A 26,203-nucleotide genomic window follows, 5' to 3' on the forward strand; every position below is an offset into this window, starting at 1 on the left:
GAATGGGAACGGATCGGCGCTCCTGTTTCTTCTTGTGGTCTACTACTAGATAGCTAGGCCACGCGGATGCTCGTCCAACGCTGTGCCAGCATCGGCACTTGCGCGGTTGCAAAAGCTTTCTGGCCCACGATAGATCGCAGGAGATCTAATGATCTCTTAGCCCTCAGTAAGGCTAACCTCTCATTGTTAGTGGGTCTTTTAACAGGCCACTGTCCTATTGGCTTACGTGCGGTAAGAATGGGTATCTTACTGAATGTCGACTGCAGAAGCTGTTTGGATGAAGATGCGGTAGAAACAAGCCAGCACTTCCCTCTTGACTGTCCCGCTTTTGAGAGGTCAACACTCAGACACTTGCGGGCGCATACCTTTGGATACCGAACTGGCGGGTGTTGAAGTTAAGATCCTGTGTAACTATGTATTGGCTACAAAGCGCTTCGCCAATCTGTAAGTCCGAACACGGGAGTTAGTCTACGTGGGATCTTTGATCAGCCATATTACCTAACCTAACCTATTATTACCTCTATCCATATATTAAAGTCCCCTTTTAAACAGTTCTAAATTATAATGAAGACATCTGAAGTTTCCTAGAACGATGGATACAAGCACTTGCCATTATTTACAAGAGCTACAATCCTCTTTTCAATACTGGAGTACAGCGTACAATCCATTACATATGTACATGTATGAAAATCATGAGTTTCGTGGAGAAATAATACCGTGATTACCGCATTATAATGATCTGTTAGCTGGATTAGACTAAACTGCTACTTATCATAACTTGAATCCGATATACAAAACATACAGGTCTTGTCCGGAAAGTAATAGAAAGGCATTCTCCGGAATAGCCTTGAGAGCCGAGGTGCATGTTGCTTGGATTCCCTCTGTCGTCTCAAAATTCTGGCTTTGATCGACCTTTTCAGGCAAGGAAACAAACAAAAGTTCGGGGGGCCACATCTGGGCTGAAGGGCGGCTGCGGAAGCGTGTGTATGCCGGCCTTGGTTAGGTAGTGAAAGACGGTGTGAGACGAGGCGTTGTCGCGGTGCAACTTCAAATCGGCTGCGATTATTGTCGGAACCGATTGACGAAGGGTTAAGTCTCTTGAGATCTTCCATGTAAAACTTAGTATTGACGGTGTGTCCAGCAGGAACAAATTCATGGTGGACAATGCTTTTGATGTCAAAAAAGACAATGAGCATCGTTTTCACTTTGGTTTTGCGCATTGTTCCCTTTTTCTTCCCATGAATCGTCACCTGTCGTCGCGCGAAAATGTTTGTTCTGACTCTCCGGGTGCTTGGAGACAACTGACCAGCCGCTCGTTCGTTAGCTAGGAACGCCCTCTACCAAATACAGTCGGTGCGCGCACGTTCGGAAGTACAGTCGAGACGGAAAAAATCAATCCTATTGCTTTCCTAACAAACTCTGTATATTCCGCATATAATAATCGCTGCTTGATATTCCTACTATTAGAAATCTATCTTCACTAGCTTTGTGGTCTAAGTTCTATAGATGATCTTCAAGGCTTTGCTTTCGGAAAAAAATTTCGACGGTTCTGGGATTATGTAGAGGTTATGTTAGGTTCTATAGATGATCTGTAAGAACTTTGTTTTTAGAAACAAATTTAGATTGTTCTTGTACTATATACAGGTTATGATAAGTTCTATAGCCTTCTTGAAGGTCGGCTTTGTATTAAAACAAACTCAACTATTATCGATTATATAACATATGTATTTAATTTATTTTACAATTTCTTTTCAAGCCACATTTGCTTCAAACTGTAAACCGTTATTTAATATAAATATAAGCTTAAGCTTTATATTTATTTTTAAATTTGTTAACATTTCCATTTCTACTTATAAATTTAATAACACGAACGCTTAAATCTACTTAATAAAATTCGTTGCTCTTTAACTCCGCATTACTTCCAAAACAAGCTCTCCACGAGTACTATATTACACAAAAGATTAAATTTCTATTTACACTACACACGCCTATCCGCATACCACGTAATACTTGCGACCACACAGCGCACTACACCGCTAAACAGCCCAAGCTGTCCCCCCGCCAAGCCGTCGCCATTTCATTCCTCCAAACTGCGTCTCTTAGAATTCGTTCGCTTCGCACTGCCAATCTTGCAACAAACCCAAAATTTGCAACGACTCATACGTATCGAAGTCATCAGCGTAACGTAAAGACCGCAATGTGCGCTTGCTAACATCGAACGTCTCGCTGGCGGCCCACTTGGCGCTGATGCCGTACGCATTGCTGCCTTTGCACTCGTATTCGCGCGGCAGTGCCAGAGTCAACGGTAATTGTTCCGCCATAACGGAATGATGCGTGACCAATGCCTTTAACGATGTAAATTGCTTCTTGGCGCCTTTCAGCTTGTAATGGTTGTCCGCCAGCGACACGACGACGAAATGCTTCACCTTCGTTTCGACGCGCAGACACAGTTCGTAGCTGCGTGATTTGCGGCGTAGCAGGAAGGTGCCGGGCGGCGCCTGTTGTAGGCGCTCAAGCGCGGCTTTGGTGGTGATGCGCGGTTGATACCAACTGCTGGTGAGCAACTCGGCCTCCTCACTGCCATCGTCGGAGTTGCGGTTGTAGCGGAATTTTTGCTTTGGTTTTTGTTGTAGTTTTTGTTGTTGTTTCAGCTGTCGTTTGCGTTGTTTCGTCGGACTCGATTTTTCGCTTATCAACTGACAGCAATCGGAGATGCCAGCATCCGAATCTTCGGCGACATGTTGATAATCAGCGTCCTCGATGCCCCATTCGCCCTGCACATCCTCATCCTCTTCCGGTTCGGTGGTGGAATCTGTGTACTGTGTAATGTTTTGCCAGCAGTTCAACGAGAGCATCGATTTTTGCGGACTAATCGATTTTTGTGGTGTACAGCCATGTTTTTGTTGTTGTTCAGTGCATGCATAGTGTTGTTGTGGCGGAGTTTCCTCGACGTCACTCTCTAATGGGCAAGTGCACTGACTGCTGCAATCACTGGCGTCCTCCTCATCGGCGTTGTATGAAGAATCCAACATGTCAACCTGTGTTAGTAGAGACGGAGAGAGGAGGAAAGAAATGTCGTGAGTAAGCTATAAAAAGATTAGAAATCCGAAAATGTTGCAGCTTTGCTTAGTGCGGTGCAAGCCAACTCACCTCATCATAATCACTGGTGACGTCCTCCTCGGTGTCGCTTTTGCAAAGTGTTGCCGCCATCTGCGCTGCTCGCTGTTGTTCTCGTTCGCGCTGTTGATGTTGCTGTTGTTGTTGTCCATGTCGTTGCTGAAAGAGTTTCCGCCGCAAAAAGTCCTTCATGCAATCGTACACTTTTGGTCTTTTGCCGGCACTAACGAGCAACTCGCGATCCCCGTCCGCTGCACCCCAGCAATGCTGTTGTTGCAGTTCACCATGCGGCTGCTGCAAGTCGGATGTGTTGCCCACCAGCGTCAGCCGACTGTAGTAGCCCGAAGTGTTGGTGGCGGTGTTGTAGGAGCAGGAGTGCGAGCACGAATTGGATTTTTGTGATGATGAAGACGTTGACAAGTGAGTGACACAGTCAGCATTTGTTGCAACCGGCATTGTTGCTATTGTTGTGTGTTTTTCTGTTGTCAACACAGGCATTGTGTTGCTGCCGCCGCTGTTATTGTTGCTGTTGGTGGTTGGCAGAAACTTGCTGCTCCATTGTTGATATTTGCGCAAGGCCAAGTCTAGGCTGCGACTTGTCATCGTTGTTGCCGCCGCTGTTGCTGTTGTTGTCGCCACCGCCGCCGCTGCGGTTGCCGCTGTAGGCGTTGCTGCTGCTTCCATGCTGGCGGTGCAAGCGTAAGCCGGATATAATTCAGCGTACGCTGGACAATTTGCGCCAAATTGCTGTTGTGGCTGAAAGCAGGCGAGAAAAAAGAGAAAAGTGGTACCGTTAAAATTTTCCATTGGTTGCAAACTTTTGTAGTATTTTGGTGTTACAAACATTTCTTTTAATGGGTTTCGCATTTGTAGTTGTGGGCTATTCACCGAAATCGCGCAGAAAATTACCAATTAGTGGGAAATTTTCTTGAAGTGCTTGCCAAAAGTGGTGAGCGTAGCGTTTGAAGAGATTACGTGTTGCTTTAAACTGGTTTAAATTTAAAGATAAAATGAAGTTTTGCAGAAAATTGTTCAATAAAGATTGCTTTAATATGCGGGGTTATATATTTCGCTTAAAAAGGTGACTTAGATATAAGGGAAGTTATTTTGGATTAAAATAATTCTAATTTAAAGTGTTTCTTTTTGTCTAAAAATCAGAGTTTGTGCAATAAGAACTCGTAAAGTCTTAAAAAAGGGATTCGATTACTGATATTTAGAATATTTTTTGGGATTAGTAATATTTATAGTTGAGAATTAAACCATTTTAGTCAAATTCGTGTCATTTAGCAAGGACATAAACCTGTATTCAAAGGTTCATGCAAAGCGTCTGTTACGAGCATATCATGAGTGAACTAGAGTTTCAGTTTGTGACAGTAACAACTGATTGAGCTGATTCGTTTCAACTACGAACTGGTTGGAGCTATTGGGAAAATTACACAGAATAGGTCATTGGAAGCTTTCTAAGATATCTAATCGAAAATAATAGTCTTCTGGTTCTTACAAATTCATCCACTTGTGTGGACTTTGGTGACTGTTATTGTCTATTAACAAGCCTCCTGAGGGAATCTTCTTGTCATATCAGCCTATTATTATATTCTGTTCCCCTCAACTGTTCACTTTAAACCGCTTTCATAAATTATTTAAATAATATCCATTATAAAGTAACAAATAATGTGGTATGTGCTCATTCCCCCAAATATTTGTGTGCTCTGAACAGAAAGCAGTTATGAATTTGTGTTTTTTCATAGGACATTTTGTGTCACAATAACTTCTATATGTCATGCATGACTTGGAAGAAATGGTACTTATATTTATTGTACGTGTGTTCTTCAATGATGAATTGTGGTAATTATCAAAATATATAGGTATATGTGTATATAGCATGTAAGGTATGCGTATATGTACTTCCACTTTTACAATTGCCTCATGGCGAAAAAATCGGTTTCGAAAAATTCGCAGGATTCACAATGGGTGCTCAAAGGAAGAAAACTGCCACTGCGCGATCATCAAAGCAAGCAACACCTACTTTTCTTCGCAGAAGAAAACCCATAGTAGTGTTCACAAGAAATTCCAGTTTGAAGTACGTGTCTATAACTGTTTTATATGCCTATTCAACACACCTTCATGCATGCGTTTCTACGTGCTCTACCTTTTATTTCCCACAAGAGCCGAGTTGTGTCAACAAACCCTGCTGAGTCTACTAAGTAGCTGTGTTTCAGTCTAACACTGAGCGATCACGCCTGACTGCTTTTTTGCATTGAAAGCAGCAAATTTATTGGCGTTACAAAGAAAAAGTTAACTAACCGATATGCCACCGTGGTAGTTTCCTGGAAAGTGATTAAATTAATAGTGGTGACTGTGATGAAAGTGTCGCATATCTATTATAATAAGCGCCTAGAAGGATTTTTCGCTAAAGAATTGAACGGAATATTTTACGTTCTAATTTTTTTTTATTAATTTTTAGCTAAATAATATAAGGAGATTTTTTTCTTACCGACCTCAGATCGTCCGTTAATTATTTTTTTTTTAATATTTGTGATTATATTTTTCGTTTCCTATGGGTTTCACCCTATTTTCCTTTTTGCTTTCAAAAGAACCCTATATTATTTACAATATGTAAGACTTATTTGAAGTACCTTTAATAAGCAGTTATGAAATACCTTTTACAAACAGTTATGGAGTGTGCAAATAGTATGTTCTCAACTAATAATATCTTTATTTATTGTAGTTATTTGAATTTTTTGTTATTAAGCACGTTTAATGTTATCGAATTGTAAAAATGTGTCTTCTTTTTAAGGCAACTTTTGAGATTTTCGATGTAAATTCCTCCTGCATGTAGGCAACAGGTTATGTATTAAGTGCAGTGAGTAAATCGTGGCCTACATTTAGGATAAAGTCTAGCAAAGTCGCACACCTAACTTAAAATGTTGACCTTAAAATAAATACTTTTACAGCTTTAAATAAATATTCGTTAGATTTCATTAATAGACTGATGCATGTTACCTTTGTTTTTATGATATTCTAAATATTTTGTAAGAGTAGGTTTTCATTTTTTGCTAAATAAGTTACAGATAGTGCTATATTAGCCATAAAAATCAGCGTGATCTCAAGTTCATACCAGTGCATTTGTGAAGAGATAAACATACATGTAGAATTGTAGCGACACACAGAAAACATCACCGCAATTTATAAATTTTGAAACTATATTAAGTTAAAATATTCAGTAAAAACATTTATCTCACTTTTTTTCTGCACCACCTCCATCAAGCTGAGTATGAAACAACAGTGTTGGCACTAAAGGATAATCACATTATAGTGACTCCAAAAGGTTTGACGTGCAGACTATAAACATGCACCACCAAATAAGCGCTTATAAGTATGCGTGTGTCACATGTTTGCGTTATGACTTTGCTTTATGTTCGCATATGTTGCACATTGCCTTATTTACTTTAGGTCACTACAAACAAAAAGGATAACAGCATTTTAATCAAACAAAAAAAGACTGTTAAATTTTTTTAGTGCACAGCAACTTAATGTGTGTTGGGGGAAAAAAGGACCTTCGCCATACGTTGCAGTTGCTCTTTTATATTTACACTTTTGCTGACTTTGCTTGACTACTATTTCGTCTGTTTATTTTATGACTTTTCATATTTCTACACAGAACTCATTTTTGGCATTTAACTCATCATTGTCATAATTTTTTGTGGGCTTAGGCGCTTAAAGGCCTTTATATACGTATAAGGATGCATATATCATACGCACATACAACAATAACAACACATCACATTTGCAATTCTCTACTTCTTCCACTATTTGCACTACTTATTTGGCAGTTACTCCGAATATTTTCTCCCACTTTCTTGCAGTGTCACTTTGGGCGTTGATTTTCAACTTAAATAAAGGACCGAAAGGGATTTTCTGACTTGGTGTAAATGACGGTGAGTACAAAACAACGACTTTCTTATGTGTGTGTGCATGTATTTACAACAAAAAATAATCATGTTTTTGTGTACCATTGCAAAGGCACAGCAGGATATTGAATGTTCATATGTTTGTGTTGTTGTTTATGTGGTGCTAGGATTTGGAGTACGAAGTAGTGAAAGGACTTTTGGGAATTACAAAAAGTCAGTTCGAGAAAATTAAAAAAAAAAATCAAAAGTGAGTAGCCTAGAAAGGCGATGCAGGGATAAATGGAAATACTGAGAAAAAAGTGCCACAGAGAATAAAGATTACAGCTGATTGTAGCGCAAAGATTAGTCGGCTTTGTGTGGCGTGGTTTTTTCAGACTTTTCTTGATTGCTTTGTTGCCAAAATAGGTTGGGCTTCTGTGTTTATATAGAAAATTTTGAAACATTGTGTGATAATACCATACATACATACATATATAATATATTTAAATTTTCGGTATAAATTCCTATCATGAATTATAAACATCCAAAATAAATACTTTTTGAAAGCAGATTTCTGACCTTTTATAAGATTTTATATTGGAAAACGTTGATGGGTTCAGCCAGAAAATCAAAATTTTTTAATTGAAAACTACTTTTGTATCAAACTTATTGTTAGGTTAGTAAATACATACAAAACGAACTCGATTTTATTAACGATTTTCATTTTAGTGTTTAACCACAAGGACGAGTTTGTGGTAATTTTGGACTTTAACACAAAATAGAGTTTTTCCAATTCTAGTATTTTAAGCAAAAAATCGAGTTTATGGATAACTTTAGTGTTTAGCCATAAACTCGAGTTTACTGAAAATTTTGTTTAACCTCAAAATGAAAATTTGATTATAGTAGTGTTTAGCTACAGACTCGAGTTTACTGGAAATTTTAGTGTTTAACCACAAACTCGAGTCTATTGACTATTTTAGTGTTTAAGACAAAGTCAAATTTATTAGTGTTTAACTAAAAAATCGAGTTTATTGCCAATTAATTGATAACTTTAGTGTTTAACCTCAAAATTGAGTTTACCGGAAAATTTAGTGTTTAACTACCAAGTCGAATTTAGGGTTAACCTGAAAGTCGAGTTTATTAACCATTTAAGTGTTTAACCACTTTTTTGAGTATATTGAGTTTATTAACTAAAATTTGTTAAGAATTTCTCTAAATAGTCTTAATCATGGGTTTTTTTGATCTTAACAAAGTTATAACCTTGACATTAAAAAAATTGATTATTGAGGTTTTGATTTCCCTGAAATTTATCAAAAAATGTAAAGTGAAAGTCGGAGTTTCTTCAAAAATTCCATTAAAACACTAGTCTGTAGCGCGCAAACACTAAAGCTTAAACTCGAGTTTATGACTTAGCTTCATGTAACAAAAATGACAACTCTGTGTTGAAAAACTATTACTTTGACGGTTTCAAAAATTCAAAATAATTTCAGAAAATTCCAACACTAAACGATTCTTAAAGAGTTGAGTAGCATACTCTACTTAATTTATGCCAAAATTGTGTTCGATTCGCCACAAGTGAAGTTTTCGCGCAAGCTAAGATAAGCTTAATATTACAATACCAATCACATATGGTTTATTGCTGTCTACAACAATAGAAGGCGAACTCTTCCGTCTCCCTTAATTCATAATAATTCAAAAAAAGCGCAGCAAAGAAAAATAGTACTCATTAAAAAGTTAGTGAAGACCACTTTTCAATAGCAAAATACTACTAATTACTATTCGTATATTAATTTGTGAGTGAGTAAAACTGAAAGTAAATATTTATTAAGAGCATGTGGTCCCTTTGTATCGTCATAACCCGACTTTTCATTAAACAAGGCAAAAGGCCATATGCTTTCATCACAGACATTTCCACTTGAGAGACAAAAGAAGCCAGCAGACAACAAGTACTGAATGTCCTGAAAATAGTTAAATGAGAAATGAGAGAAGGGAAAAGGGTGCTCGACTAGTAACTCATCAAAGGATAGTGCAGACAAAGCAACGTCTGGCAGCGCGGTGTGAAAGGGAAGCAGGCCGTCAATAGTAGCAGTACATATGTATTTACTTAACTATATGTACATAAATAATGTATATGTAAGTATATGGTATGCATATCGAACTAGTTAAGCAGTCGGGCGTATGGCCAGGAAAATGGCAAAATAATGAGCGCACAATAGCAAGGATCCTGCATATTTGTAGTACAACGCTCGTACCAGCTGATGCACACACACACATACATATATATGCAAACTGATGTATTTGCCATTTTTACAATTTCCATTCAATCATCAATGCCCGTTTCGCTGTTTGCGCTCATTCGAACTACTTGTTTGTGTGTGTGTGTGCGTGCGTGCGTGTGTGTGTCGGGTACTTGAACTTCCTGCATTGAGCGCCGATACGATTCGATTTCAATTGTCTGCTGTTGAATGGTTTGGTGGTTTATTGGCAAACTGACGCGTCATGCCAAATGGCTTGGCAGGCATTCATCATAACGGAGTATTACTAGAAGCATGTGCATGTCATATGTCCGTCCGTCAGTCAGCAGCACTGACAGCTAATGCGTTCGTTGTGGCAGTTTTGCAAAAAATGAGAGAAAAAAATGCTTAACACATTTGTTCTGCTTTTTAAATATCCGTTATGCTGCATGCTTATATATAATTTATTTCTGTGAGCGTATGTATTCCCATATCCTTATTGAAATATGGCATATTCATAAATATTATAGCCTTATGTGTGTATGTGTGCTTGTTGGGTTCACCAGTTGTCTGTATTGGTGCTGCGGCTTGTCAGTGTGTGGATCGATTGTGTGGCAACTGTTTTTGATGAACTCGTATGCGCAAACATTTTGATGAACCTCCTGCAGAGATTGTCAGTTGCAGGAGTATGAATTTATGATCGAAGTGTGGAATGATATATGGAATATACATACATACATATGTTCCTACACATATATTATAGCTTTAATACGTATAAACCATAAAGTATAATATCATGAAGTTGTTGTATTGGTTTCTGCATAAGACAGCTTACGACCAAAAAATACTAGTTGTGAAGTAGACCTTTCTTTTCTATAAGCGAGAGAATTAAATTTTGATAAACGCCAAACTATTTTTTACACAAATTTCTGTCCCGACCAATATGATTGAAACAATTTCGGTTCGAAATTTGGATAAAAATTTTACGGGATCCCGAAATTTCGATATTTTTGTTTCTTTTATTATTCTTCTTTATTGGCGTAGACATCACTTACGCGGTTATAGCCGTTTCTTTGATTACTTAGTATACATTTTAATAATTACTTTGCAGCAACAGTTGACTGAAGAAATTTCTTTTTCAAAATCCCTGTAAAAACTTCTTCGGAATCCAAAAATTTTAGGATTTGTATGTATGTTTTTATATACCGAAATATAAGTAATTTCATAGTTACTTTGCAGAAGCATTTGATTTAAAAAAAGTTAAATTTTTCGGGATCCCGAAATTTCGGGATTTGTGTAGTTTTTTATTGCATTGGTTGTTTTGAAAATATAAAAAAATTTGATTGAAAGAACAACAAACTTTTTTCGGGATCCCGAAATTTCGGGACTTGTATAAGTTATTTCCGATATGTGAATTTAATTTAATAAAATAATTGTTTAGTGCATTTTATTTAAAGATTTAGTACCAAAGTTTCGGAATTTCGTGTAGTTCTGTTCTTTTATTTTAAAAAAGTTGTTTATATTAATTAATATTGTATGTAAAATGTGTTCTACATAACGTTGAATTTAGCACTTGCCATTAATTATTAAATTAATTATTTTTTTTTTATTAGAAATTCATTTGTACATACATACATACATACACAGTTTGTGAAACTAAACAATGGAATGTTTATCAAAAATAATAATATTATTTATTCACATTATCAATTTAATATTGTTTAGCAATGAATTTCTTACGTGAAGTTGTCAGCATGCATTTTAAGTTTCGGGACTGACTTTTATGAATATCGATATTTCGGGATCTTTTTTCTTTCTAATATTTTACTTAGTTAAAAGTGATTTAATAATTTTTAGTGAAGCTATAAGCATTTTCTAAGTTTCGGGATTGTCATTTAAGAATTCCGAAATTTCGGGATTAAATTTTTGTTATCTAATATTTTGCTTAATTAACAGTGGTTTAATAACTTTTTGTGAAGCTATAAGCACTTATTTAAGTTTCGGGATTGTCATTTAAGAATCCCGAAATTTCGGGACCAAATTTTGGATTCCTAATATTGTGTTTAATTAAAATAAATAAACTTTAATAACTTAATGTGAAGCTGAGAAGCACACATTTTAGGTTTCGGGACTGTCAGTTTCTAATACAGAAATTTCGGGATTATCATTAGACTTCCTTAGTTATTGCTTAACATATAAAAATGCATTTTTGACACAAACCGGAAATTTTCTTTAGCAAATTTGTGCTGTCAAGCGGAATATTTTTTGATGCTTGAGCCTCTGTACATACTACATATACATGTGTACATATGAATACACATAGATGTATTATAATGTTAATGCTTAAGTGATTTGCTAACCACAGACGCACATGAATTTAGTGTTAAATGAAGCATGCAAATAAGAACTCTCCCATTTTCACCTTTCAACAGATTTCCCAAGCACTGCATTAGTGTGGATACACACTTACATACATACACGCACTTCGGTGCACTTTCATTAATGCACCCCAAGAAATAAAATGTGTAAAGCACTCATTACACGCCCATTTATTGCATAAAATGACGAAATTTTATATTCTTTGCACTGAAGGCTTCCTGTCGCCGCTGAAAGCAATAGTTGCTCATAATACAGTGAGTGGGAAAAGTATGCGTGCACATAAGCCGGATTTGTCTATACATAGTATATTGCTGCTTAAGCGTGTGTTTAAGTCTAAGCACGCTGCTGAGCAATAAATAAGATTGCTGCGCACCTTTTGTAGATAAAAGCAGCAAACGCCGTCACTCCTAATACACGCGCGTTCGCTGGTAAAGGGTAATGCCTTTATCCTTTGAATTTTTTATGCTTCAAATGAAAAGCAAAAGTGCTTGGGTGCCTAATAAACGCATTGCGATACAATGGCAGTCCATTTTCTATATATTACGGTGTGCTATGCCGCGAATAGATACGCCTTGCGTTGCGCATGCGCTGCATAAATTCCTAAACAGGCTGCAAAGGTGTGAGCAGCGGCTATAAAAAACACAAAATTAGTTTAGAAACACCTTTTTCGAAATCCAGTGCACATATTTACAAAGGCTACAACCACTCTTTGCGTTATTATCTATACTATACTGGATATTTGGGATACTTAATTTGGTTTGAAGAATTCTTGTATGTATGCGAAGACTTTTTGTATGTCTGCGATAGTAGTTCAGCTATAAAACTCTTGTATTTATTTACGCTGTTGAAAGCAGTACAGTTGGCGTTGAAAGCAGCTGAATTACGTCTAAGAAGAATCTATAGAATAATATAATAAGAGTAGCAGTTGAAATGAATCGGCAATAAGCGCGCTTGCTTCACGAGTAAATAGCGTTCTACGCACTATAATGCTAATGCAATTATAATGATCCTACAACAACAGCGTGAATGCCGCGTGATCCTCACTGCCGCCACGCACCTCCAAAGGTAGCGAAGGTGCACAACCAAAAAGTGGAGTAAGGCATTGAGTTTTTTTTTCCATACACGCACATAAATTTGTCTGTCTGGATCATCAGCATACACATTAAAAACAATAACACCTTTATATCTATTATTTCAGGCTCGAATTTATGCGCGAGGTGTTAAATATTTCAACTGGTCTTTGTTGCTTTGTTATCCTCTCAAACGAAAGTGCAACAAAAGATGCATTTTCATGCCGCGGGCAGCCAAACATATGCATGATCTACAAGCGTATTTATTTTAAATTAATGCAACAACAACAAAACGCATTGTATAGGGTGATTTTTTAAGAGCTTGATAACTTTTTAAAAAAAAAAAACGCATAAAATTTGCAAAATCTCATCGGTTCTTTATTTGAAACGTTAGATTGGTTCATGACATTTACTTTTAGAAGATAATTTCATTTAAATGTTGACCGCGGCTGCGTCTTAGGTGGTCCATTCGGAAAGTCCAATTTTGGGCAACTTTTTCGAGCATTTCGGCCGGAATAGCCCGAATTTCTTCGGAAATGTTGTCTTCCAAAGCTGGAATAGTTGCTGGCTTATTTCTGTAGACTTTAGACTTGACGTAGCCCCACAAATAGTCTAAAGGCGTTAAATCGCATGATCTTGGTGGCCAACTTACGGGTCCATTTCTTGAGATGAATTGTTGTCCGAAGTTTTCCCTCAAAATGGCCATAGAATCGCGAGCTGTGTGGCATGTAGCGCCATCTTGTTGAAACCACATGTCAACCAAGTTCAGTTCTTCCATTTTTGGCAACAAAAAGTTTGTTAGCATCGAACGATAGCGATCGCCATTCACCGTAACGTTGCGTCCAACAGCATCTTTGAAAAAATACGGTCCAATGATTCCACCAGCGTACAAACCACACCAAACAGTGCATTTTTCGGGATGCATGGGCAGTTCTTGAACGGCTTCTGGTTGCTCTTCACCCCAAATGCGGCAATTTTGCTTATTTACGTAGTTATTCAACCAGAAATGAGCCTCATCGCTGAACAAAATTTGTCGATAAAAAATTTTCGAACCGAACACTGATTTTGGTAATAAAATTCAATGATTTGCAAGCGTTGCTCGTTAGTAAGTCTATTCATGATGAAATGTCAAAGCATACTGAGCATCTTTCTCTTTGACACCATGTCTGAAATCCCACGTGATCTGTCAAATACTAATGCATGAAAATCCTAACCTCAAAAAAATCACCCGTTATAAATGGTTGTAAGTGGTTTGAAAATATTAGTTGCCTGCTGCCTGTTGGAGTAGAGGCTTATAGGGCTTCTAAATGATTGTTAAAAGGTCAGCAATGTGTTGGTGTATTATTTTTGTAAGTGTGTGCGTACGTGTGTGTTTTTTGATGTTTTAATGCAATTTGTATTTCACATATGCATGTATATACTTATATGTAGATATGTATGTATGTATACATAAATCATAACATATGAGGCTTTGAATGAAAGGTAACAATGGATGGATTTCCATGGCATAAAATTGTTAGAAAAATGACTTGCTTTGTTGTTGTTCATTACCTGGTAGTAATGCATGAACAATTTTATACAAATTCTAAGTCACCATTCATACAACTGTTACAACATAAATCTGTTTATGCATTGTTTGCGCCCTTGAAAAGCCAGCAGTTTAAGAAGGAGAGGCAGAATGAAACCAGAACAAAAAGTGCTCAAGTCAAGGTGTGTTATAAATGCCAAAGCATATGTTCTTTTTGTTCCATAGAATTTCTTAGCTGTGAAATTGATTTATTTACTGATATGCGTAGACATACGATTTGTAATTTATTTATTTGATTAATTTTTTGTTTATTTTGTGGTCATGTCGGCCATATGGTTTGAAGAATGGCGTTAATCAATGAAAGGTTCTTAAAAGAAATTTAATTAATTTTTTTTTTATATTTTAATGAAAAAGGAAAAATAGTAAAATAAAAATAATAAAATATAAAAAAAAGAAAAAAATTAAAAAGAAAGAAATTTTCAAAAGCTTCTACATTAATACAATTTTATATAAAATTTAGAGCAAATTTTTTTTATAGAAAGAAACATGCATTTTTTATTCTTATAGCGAACTAACGCTCTTTAAAAGACATATGTATGTATATGGTTTTTTTTAAGTTCACTCATTTAAAAAATATTCTGGGACAAAGTCCAACCACAAAACGTAAAAGATAAGTTTTAAATTTTTTTCTACATTATTTCATAAAAAATTGACCCGAAAATCATAAATTATCTGATAATAATGACTTTTGATGTCATAATTTATGACTTTTGATGTTTTTATTCCATAATTTCATTTAATTTAATCTAATACAATCCCGAAATTTCGGGGTCCCGAATTTTGAGTTTTGAAATTTCGGGATTTTTTCGGGTTAAATTTTATATGCGTTGAAAACACTGAGCTACAAGTTATAAGCAGATGAAATCTTTGCATAATAATCCCGATCTTTCGGTATTTCGAAATCTCGGGATTATGAAATTTCGGTATTTTATCGGAAAATTTTGAGTTTCTTTAGTTTTAAAACTATTTCGTTTATAAAAAACATTTCTTTACTTTTCACAAGAGCAGAGGAGATAGAGGATTGACAGACCTAAGAGCTTTTAAACATATTAAGAGGGAACTGGACTTTCTCCCTAAGTAATTTTTAAAGCATGATAGTTAGAGCACAGTTCTCCAAGCATGCTGAAATGTACTTTTTACAATTTAAGGACTTAAATTTTGCTCAGAAATTTACCGGTTAGTACTAGAGCCTATTGTGTTGCTATAGACATATAGTATATAGTATACCATTCTTCTTGATTCTATATCTGAAAAGTGTATAAGAAAAGAAGGTTTCTTATGATTTTAAAGAAAGTAGAGTTCAACAACAAAAAAAAAACTCGAAATGAAAGTGAAAACGTGAAAGAAACTGCACTTAATGACTTGCTATACCAAATTTTACAGAATTTTTCTGGCGCCACAATGCCTCTATTGCCCACCATTTAGTCACTTTTTAAATGAGCAATCCATTTTAAACAAAAACAAAAAAATTTACACTAAAAATACATTTCTGCTCCAATTGTTTAAAAAGCTTTTAATAAAGCAGCCGTGGCTATTAAATAATTGCCAGCAATTAATTTCATAATATAAAATGGCAATCTATTTTGACACTAATTAGCCGGTTAAATGCCGTGAGGGTGGCTTAGCGACGGTGGCATGCGGCGAACATGGCAACACAGAAGCGTGCAGCCGAACTATGCAAGGGAAGTTGACAAAAAAAAAAGTTGAAACAGCAAAAAAATATGTTCAATTTTTTATAAATCTTTTGTGCCGGCACTCTTTGGAACGGCACATGTGTTTTCCATGTCGCTAAAAGCCGCTTTAATGCCGCGGCGGCAAACGGTGGGGGAAGTATCTAACTTCGGCGCGCATGGAAATGCTTTAAGCCCGTTATGCGACAGCAGTGATTGTCGCCGAAGAGGGGGAAATTGTGTGCTGTGTCATTACGGAAGGTAAAAAGTTGAGACACACATATGTACTTACCATATATTTGTACATATGTATGTGCATATGTAAGTATATAAGAGCGCGGTAAGGGCTTGAAATCAGCACCATTTGTTCGCAATTGATCTCTGCTAATACCAGCGGCTACATGAAGAAAGCGAAAAGGCAGCGGGCAGAGTCAGCGCAGCAACTACATGGCGGCGGCCTTGGCGCCGGGTAATGCTATCAAGAGTGATGAAGCCGCTGTTTGCACAGAAAAGCGCATTTACTTTTGAGCACCAGTAACGCCTAGAAACAATCAAGCCGCCAGCGACTGTCGCAAAAGTAGCGAGAATGTAGGTCTGACCTACTACCCACTTTGCTAGAGACGAGCCCATACGAGTGCACACACAACCGTTTTTCGCATAAATCCTTCGTGCTAATACCGTTTTGACTTCTGCACAGATGTTCTCCTTGCAACTTGTCAACCCCTCAGTTTCAATTTTATTTATACTTTTTTTAATCGCTGTTGTGACATTACATTTTTTTGAAAATTTTCAACTTTAGGTCCTTAAAGTATACGCCTGTGGTTTGCCTGATTTTTAAGTACCCGCCAACCCCTCGTTTTCCAACTTTCATGAAAATTGGCTTCATTATTAGCACTCAATACTGTTGCCTTGTCGAACAACCGCAATGCGAAAAGTAGGTGTGTACAAAACATTTTAAATGAAAATTGTGAGGGTTGTTCAGCGAAGTACGCAATGCGTTGAAAACAGTTGAAGAGGCTTGCCACTCAAACAGCTGGTGTCTTTAGAAATTAATTCGATTGTTTGCGCTTAGTTGCGATTGTACGAAAGAGTCTTGAGCTATGAAGAAGAAATTAAACAAACCTAAACAACTGTCGTAAATATTGTTGTGATTGTTGCTGTGTGGTTTTTGTTGTATGTGTTTTGGAAAAATGTGAACATTTTTACTTTGATTGAAATTAGAAAATATTGTCTACATATAGGCGGAATTGGCAGATGTCGAATGTTGATTATAGGCATAGAGCGCGAGAGAGCACGGAATTGTGTTAATTTCCTGCATTATAATTTTTATACCTTTAAAATTTATTTGAGAAAATACCTATCTTATGATATGTACTGAAGAAAAATTGTATTGCCTACATTTAGGGTATATTTTAATCAATTTGGAATGTCGCAAAACTGCTAGAAACAATATATATAAATGTGAAAAAATTTAAAATTATTTTTTAACTCATTTTGATTTCTTTCCGACCTTTTATTGCGCCTAATAGTATGTTATATGTAGACCTTTACTATAAGTTGTTCAATAATTTTTTGAACCTAATGAATTTTCTGCACTTGATTTATTGCACAAATTACTAACAACAACTTGTAAAGCTCATAGAAATTGAAGCATACATTTCGGAGCGCAGATTTCTGTTAAATAGTTTTGAATCGAGAGTGAAAGAAATTAAAAAAATGTAATTAAATTAAAGTAAATTAATTTAAATTAAATTAAATTAAAATAAATTACATTAAATTAAATTAAATTAAATTAAATTAAATTAAATTAAATTAAATTAAATTAAATTAAATTAAATTAAATTAAATTAAATTAAATTAAATTAAATTAAATTAAATTAAATTAAATTAAATTAAATTAAATTAAATTAAATTAAATTAAATTAAATTAAATTAAATTAAATTAAATTAAATTAAATTAAATTAAATTAAATTAAATTAAATTAAATTAAATAAAATAAAATAAAATAAAATAAAATAAAATAAAATAAAATAAAATAAAATAAAATAAAATAAAATAAAATAAAATAAAATAAAATAAAATAAAATAAAATAAAATAAAATAAAATAAAATAAAATAAAATAAAATAAAATAAAATAAAATAAAATAAAATAAAATAAAATAAAATAAAATAAAATAAAATAATTAAGTTTGTGTAAAATAAAAGCACTTAATATATAATTTTAAGAGGAATTAATCTTTTAAGATATCTCTAAATCTTCCAAATTTCTTTATATGTAAAAAACTGAATATTTTATTTTAAGCCCTTCAAATTAATGCATTTATGATATATTTTATTAGAACAATGCCTTTCTGCTTCTTCACGTCGCCGCTCTCCCAAAATACATATATACTCAATACACATGTACATACATATATATGTATATACATATATTATGCATACGTTGTTGTATATTTGTCCAACATATTGCATGGTGTCTGTCGGCATCATTAAAGTCACAACTATATTCAGATTTCATTTTTAGTTGACACTTTTATAGACGCAACCAACACCCACAGGCGCATTATTTACGAATATAAATAAAGCAGAAACTTAATATACACATACATAAACACTACAATAAGCATATGTTCACACTGTGCAACTTGTGGCCGATTTTTCACAGTCCATTAAAAACTTGAGGCTGCTGCTCCACACCATCTCCCACACACATACAAATGCATAATTCATTCACAGCCGCCGAAAAAGTCGCTTTTGATATGCTTCTGATTTTGTTGTTGTTTCCCGCTATATTATTTTAGAACATACATATGTTAAGCAGCATTTAAAATCAAAGTTTATGACACATTTCCCTTCGCACAACTTTCGGTCTTATAAAACAATATTGAAATGCCACAAAATAGACGATAAGTAATGTCAGCGACGGCACAAAAGCTCAAAGCGATGTATGTAGATGCATGCACACATACATATACTTACATGAAACGCAACTAATTTCGTTGAGCTCGTGAATTATAGCGAATAACACGCACACACAAGCATACGCACACACAATTCTCTAGTGGCAGGGGGCGGCAGCGTAGATTTACATGTCAAAAAGCATTGCGGATGAGTTATGTGTGATGCACATACACACGTATATACTTAAACACATACATACATATATACATACATACATACATGCACAACGATATATCATACTTATAAAAACAATGCTGGAGTTATGAGTGAATGGGGTGAAAGGGTTTATACGACAATACATAACAGTAAATCTATGTGTGCACTCGAAAATTTAGTTGCTTTTGTAATGCCTTAATTTTTTTGATTGAAAAAACTATTGCGGGCATATTAAATAATTCAGCAGCAAATCCACTGGCACTGGCTGCACTAACGCACACGCACACACACCAACATACGAGCGCATATTTCACAGTGTCATAAAAGTTTTACGATATGCCTTTTCACGCCTTTCAGCACACATTTCCTTTCAAGTTCTTTTTAATAACGTCTGTTCTTAGCTCTGCTTGTGTTTTAGTTGGCTGCTGTGGTTACACGCTGATTTTGGGATTTAATCAAAGTCGCACACACACACATACATTTTAGTATCGATACATACAACATTCATATATGAACACATGTATTCCTTTTAGCGGTTGTCTCAGCACTTTATTGAATCATTGTTTATCCACAGCTTTTTGGCTTCCTCTGTTGCCTTAGTGACTTGCTTCGGCCGCTGCTGTGGCATCAAATATAAATTCGAAATTTTCAAATCAAATTTTATTAGCCATAAAATGCTTTGCGGCATCACAATTAGTTAAAGTTCCACATATGACATGCCCGACAGCAACAGCTGCTGCCGCTGCTGATTCCCGTGCATTTTACGTAAGTGGCTCGTAAAAAATCCTTCGGCCGCATCGAGCGGGTCAAATATAATGAAATTTGTTGTTGTTTGCTTTTAAGTTGTACTGTTGCCTTAAAGAAATTTAGTGTTTTGCTGCATTTTGAGCAGTTGATTTGCGTAAATATGGGTCATTATAGCACTAAAATAAATGTGTTCGATTTTGATTTTTATTTCTTGACTTTTGATAGCTTCATTACAACGCTTATGAGTTTTGATTGTTGTTTTATGGTCACACTGGCTCGGAAAACATTAATGCTTATATATATATATATGCTATATTTGTAGCGTTTTCACATATTTTGAACAAGAAAAATTATTTCAATTAAAAAATGCGTTTTTTGGGTATGAATTACATGTGAAACTAATTAAAAATGAAATAATAATTTTATAAAAAAATATCAACTTTCTGAATTTTTTAAAAATTAATTTTTCACAGTTGCATATAAATTTTTGTAGAAATTAGTCCCGTTTTAGATTATGTCTCTATAATATTTCGTTTGATCAAAAATTTCGCGAATTTTATTTTCTGGCGAACCAAAAAAATTTTAGGCAATATACTAAATGTAGTTAGAAAGAGTTGCCATATGTTTGTATAAAAATATTAAAAATTATTTTTTAAATAAGAAAAATAATTAATTAAAAAAATTTATTTTATATGAATAATTTTTATTTTATATGTTTTTTTTTTACAAAAATATATTTTTTTATGTTTTTTTATTAAAAAATTTAAAAATTTAAATAAAAAATTAATATAAACATTAATAAAAAAGTATTACTTTTATGCAGGAAAAACAGTTACTTTCAAATTTCACATATACAAATAAGCAAATTTTAACTAAAAAATTTTTATAGGATTGCCATTAATTTTATTTTTTTCAAATATATTAAACATCAAAAATATTTAACATTTCTTTAATAATCATTGTACGCTTTGAATTATATAATGGTACAGTTATTTGTAAATTTTAATTAATATTTATATTGAAATTAAAAAAAAAAAATCTCAAGGGTTGCCAACAAATTTTATTTTTGGCAGAAAATATATTTTTTATAAAATATTAGCTATTTCTTTAATAATAAAATATAAGTTTTGAAATATATAATGGTTCAGTGAATTAAAAAAAATTGCAGAGTTGCCATATATAGTATATTTATATGATATTTAATTTATCAAAGATTGCCAAGTTACATTTTTTTGTTAACTAAATCATGATTTAAGTATATTCTACACAAGTATAGGTAACAAAATTAGATGTTCAACAAGTGTGTTGCCATCTTTACAACATATGCAGTAAAACTGAGTCGTTTTATTAAAGCTTTAAAATCAAAATCTCAAACAAAAAGTTTCAAATGAACTTTTGACCAGCTAGTTGAGAATTGATAATTTGTAAAAACAACTTTCGTATTGTTAGCACTGACTTCCTAAAGAAATTTTTTAAAAATATTAAGAGGCTAGTTTGCAACTAGTTCCATTAAAAATTATTAAGGAACTAGTGTGCAACTCTATTATTGTTAACTCATATAGCAGTATTTTTATTAACTCATATAACAGTATAGTAATAGTAGTTTAAAACTAGTACCAGCAATTGCATTGCAACTAGACCAAAAGTAACTAGTTGCTTTTAAGATAGTCCATTTCAGTCTCAAAAAATAGTCCATTTTCGCATATAACTAGCAGTTTTTTTACACATACTAGTTCAGACTAGTTCAAATAACTACTTTTCGACTAGTCCAATAGTAACTAATTGCTTTAGAACCGCAAATAATAGTCCAATTCTCCATATACTCATACAGACGCTTGCATATTTAACGAATATCACTTGCCTTATTGTGCTCTGTCGCCTGTCAATGGCTTTGTGTAAGCACAATGCTGTTCAATTTTGCAAAATCCACACGGAAGCCATATGAGACAATATTCAAATAGACGACAGCAATATATCGATACAATTGACTGCGGTAGGAAATTGTGAATAGGCAGGAAAAAAAACGAAACAATAAACAATGCGAAATGCAAAACTACGATTTTAACATAGACATAAGCCGGCTTGCTGTGCTGATAGCGCTTTAGGGGTGGGGGTTAAGTGCCGGGAATTATCTATTGCATTGTGGCGTTGAAATATGCAAAAGTTAATGCTTTTGCTTGGCAATAGTAAAGCTTAGAAACTTTGTATGCAAGTGGGACAGCTTGTCTCGCTTTAGAAATAAGTTAAAATGCGCGAAGAATGGCTGCAATGTAAGGGTAGACGCAATAATTCATGAAAAAAGGATGTCATATTAAATGCAGTTTTAAAGGTAGTGTGGTGAATTAAAGGAGAATGAGATGATGATGGAATTTTTTTAAAATTAAGAATTTTTTTTTGAAAATTTGTATTTTTTTTATAAATAAAATATTTTAGAAATTAAAATTTTATGCTTTACTTTCAAAACATATTAATTAATTTCAAAAAAATATATTTTTTTAACTTCTTTGAACTTCATGGAACTCCAAATGATCGTCTCCTCTAAACGGTCCCAGCAAAACCCCACAGTTTTGATAAGGTCAACCATATGAAATTTTTCCAATAATACAGTATATGGTTTATAGCACATTTTCCATGTTTTCCGCGATTTCCCTAAATTTTCCACACATCACCAAGAGTAAAGCGTCGTGTCAATGAAATCTAGCGTGAGCACAAAACTTGAGTACTCATGCTAGGTCTTGACATGGCGAGCGCAAATGCAATGCAATGCAATTTAGAATGCGCTATAGTAGTTCAGTGAAAATCAATAGCATTACTTTATATCGACATATATTTGTGTGTTTGTGCGTGTGCTAGCTTGTTTGCCTTTAAGGCTTTCCGCGCGTGAGATTTTGTTGCAACAACGTCTGCTTGTTAGTTTTCCATGTTTTTCTATGTGCTTTCCTTTGCTTGTTTTATGCCCTGACAGTCTACAAGCGCGTCTCATCCTTGTTCACAACAGCAAGTTAACATTTACAGCTGTCTCCGGCTTAAGCTTAAGGCTTTAAATGGGTGTTAGAAATTTTATTTGCTGTAAAGTCGAAGTGACTTAAGTTTTCACATGCATTACATAATATATTCTTGTATATATGTAAGTATATGGCGTATCGTGGATTTTACGGCTGTCTGGTTTAAGTCTGGTATTCGTTGGCATTTACTTTCGAACACTAGTTCTGAGTTGGTTAGGTGAGGAGTAATTTAAAAAAAATTATCAAATTTTTAAAAGAACTCTCGAAGAATTTAGCGCATTTGAAAGAATCTTGTCTAGATCCTCTGTCATTATCGTATGGAATACTTGTCGCATTTTATGTCGAGAAAAGAAACTGGAAGCGTACAAAACGACCTTCTCAAGCGACATCGACATCTATACTCTTGAAATGTTCTAAGAAGATCCAAGGTTGCGGAGCCCAATTTTGTTCAGCGATGGGGCCCATTTCTGGTATGTAAACAAGCAAAATTGTCGCATTTAGGACGAAGAGTGACCTGAAGGGATTCAAGAGCTGCCATTTCTTCAAGAAAAAACAACGGTTTGGTGTGGTTTGTAGGCCAGTGGAATCATCAGTTCATATTTGTATTTCTTTAAACATGAAACCGGTGAGAACGTAACTGTCAATAGCGACCGTTATCGCTCGATGATGACCGACTATTTGATGCCTGAAATTGACGGTCGTCGTGGTTTCAACAAGACGGCGCATTTTTCCAACACATTGCATCAATCAATGGATTTTTGGAGAAAACTCTTCGGTGAGCAGATAATTTTGGCACGGTTGACCTAGGCCTTAGAGCAAAACAGAGAAATGCTCGAACGAGACATCGAATATTGGACTCAACGGATGGACCGTCTGAGACGGGCCAACATTTGAATGTCCATTAGATCCGTTTCACACACTTTTCTTAGTACTCAGATGAAAAGTTTTCGGTTCAGACCGACTTTTCTAAGAGTTATAATGGCCTTACTAATTATCAAACTTTGGATAAATTCGTAACTCCAAGATCACTTATATCATTTCTGATGGTTTTTGAGATATCGATCTGAAATTTCGCACACGTCCTTTTCTTCCCAAGAAGCTATTTATTTTTCAGAACTGCCGATATTGGACCACTATATCATTATATATTACGAAGTCATAAGCAGATTTTAGTCTACGATCTATAAGCAAGTAGGCGTTTTCTTCAACCTTCATACCCAAACATGCCACGTGCCCATTTGTTGACAATAAATTTTCCGCCAAACGAGTCTAAGCATCAGCGAAGCATTTCAGTAGTACTTTTCTAAAATTAAGGGGCACGTGTCCGGCTTAACGTCCCACTAACGCACGAAGTGCATTTGCCGCGTGCAACAGTTCCGAAGTGTTGATGCTTATGCAACGGCAATGCATTCACCTCGGTGTGCAGAACAATACAGTTGCTGTGAAGATTAATGCGTCTCATTGGCAGAGCGTCTTAACGCAATTAATTTCAATCAATTTAAGATTTCTTTTGCACCGTAGTGTTAAGTGAGCAGTCAAGGAAGTGCATGCTGCCAGTGCCAGCGTCCGCAAGGGAGAAGAGTAGGTGTAGTAAGCAGACGCCGAAAGCACACAAAATAAAGTAAATGTGGAAAGGTCGAAAGAAATATTAAAGAAGGCAGAGCAAACACTCACACAATCAAATGAATAAGAATGCATAATCGCTTTAAATGTATGTGTGTGCGCTCGCGCCTTTTCTTGCCCTCGCGACTCCACGCGCTTTTATGATTTTATGTTTCGGTGTGTGTGTGCGCACACTTTAATACATATGCAAGTGTCAGCCACATTAAATGCTTAGTTAGGAATTTTGCTTTGCCGTCATTCTTACATATGTCGTACAAGCCGTTTGATGTGCATCCTGTTGCATGCCCCAAAACTCCAGCCGGCACAATTAATCACTGCCCTTGAAAATTTTTGAGTTGAAAATAGCAGCGGCTGTATGTAAATAATTTTTCTTCTTGCAACGCATAGTTATTGTTGTTGCTTTTATTTCTTGAAAATCTGCTTAATGCCAGACAGTGCAGCGGAGAGTGCATTATAAGCGTTATGTCTGGCATTTTTATTGCCGCGTGGAGTGATTTGTGTGTGTGTGGGGGAATTATGGTTGAAAGAAGTACGCTTTGCAGCTTTTTCTTTCGGTTTTTTCTGATTCTGTTTTATTTATTTGTGTAACTTTGTATATTTGTGTGTTTTTATTTGAGTTTTTTGCTGCCTAGTCTCCTTTTCATTGCCACAAGTTTAATGCATATCTTTTAATACCAAATTTGAGTAGCCGCTCGTTAAAAAAAACGAAATTAAAGAAAATCAAAATATAAATTTTCTGTGTATGAAGGTAATATTGTGCTGTTTTCATAAAAAAAATTGTTAAGGAAATAGTTTATGTTCTTGTTTAATTTTAATATACATTTTTTTTTGTACTTTTTAAATAATAAAAAAAAAAATTAATTATATTTAGTGGTCGTAGTCCGTATTTATACTTTTTAATTTAATATTTTTATTTTTTTTTATGAATTTGTTTTTGTAATATTTAAAGTTTATTTTTAAATCTAATTTCTGTTGCGGTATACTTGTATGTGGTAAGAAAAGTTATTTTATTTCGTTTTCATAACGCTGATTTATATTATACTTTGTACTTTTATTTTATAATAATTTATTTTTAGTTTTAAATAATTTGTTTTGTATTAGTTTTGGGTTTTTAAATTATTTTTAAAAGCATTTTTCTTTTAAAATGTATTATTGCAATTTCTCTCAATATTATAATTATTAAATATGTTTAATCCGCATAATACCGGTCTATATATACATATATATATATGTATATATTTTAAAATTTTTTATAAATTATTTTTAAATATAATTTTTGTTCTGGTAAATGTGATAAAAAATTAATATATTTAGTTCTCATAATCCCTTTTCAATAATTTTTGGTTTAAAATTTTTCTAAATTTGTTTTTGTAATTTTTTAATTTTATTTTTAAATATATTTTTTATTGTGGTAAACTTGATAAAGAAAAAAAATTATATATATAGTTGTTATAACATTGATGAATATTGTTTTTGTAATTGTATTTTGAAATAATTTATTTTCAATGGTTAATGTTTTTTGTATTGGTTCTATTTTTCTTTAATTTATTTTTAAAGCACTTTTCGTTTACATTTTATTAGTAAAATTGTTTAAATAATTAAAATTATTAAATATGTTTAGTTTCCATAATACCGATCTAAACATTTCAATATTTTTTTTCTAAGTTTTTAAATTTTTAGTAAATTAGTTTTAAATTAATTAATTTTTTTAGTTTTAAAAATCTTCATTTATACTTTTTAATATTTTTTTTTTTGGTTTAA

General features: G+C 34.2%; 1 protein-coding gene across 1 annotated transcript in view; it reads right to left on the reverse strand.

Moving 5' to 3' along the window:
- Positions 1-1,694: 1,694 nt before the first annotated feature.
- Positions 1,695-26,203, reverse strand: part of LOC105231388 (uncharacterized) — a 31,238-nt gene continuing 6,729 nt past the window's right edge. The window contains exons 2-3 of the mRNA XM_049458039.1: positions 3,151-3,873; positions 1,695-3,038 (exon numbers count right to left, since the gene is read on the reverse strand). Of these exons, the coding sequence (XP_049313996.1) occupies positions 2,100-3,038; positions 3,151-3,873 (1,662 nt within the window). The 3' untranslated portion in view covers positions 1,695-2,099. The remainder of the gene's footprint in view (positions 3,039-3,150; positions 3,874-26,203) is intronic.

Source organism: Bactrocera dorsalis, chromosome 5, assembly GCF_023373825.1.
Source record: "Bactrocera dorsalis isolate Fly_Bdor chromosome 5, ASM2337382v1, whole genome shotgun sequence".
NCBI classification, from domain to species: Eukaryota; Metazoa; Arthropoda; class Insecta; order Diptera; family Tephritidae; genus Bactrocera; species Bactrocera dorsalis.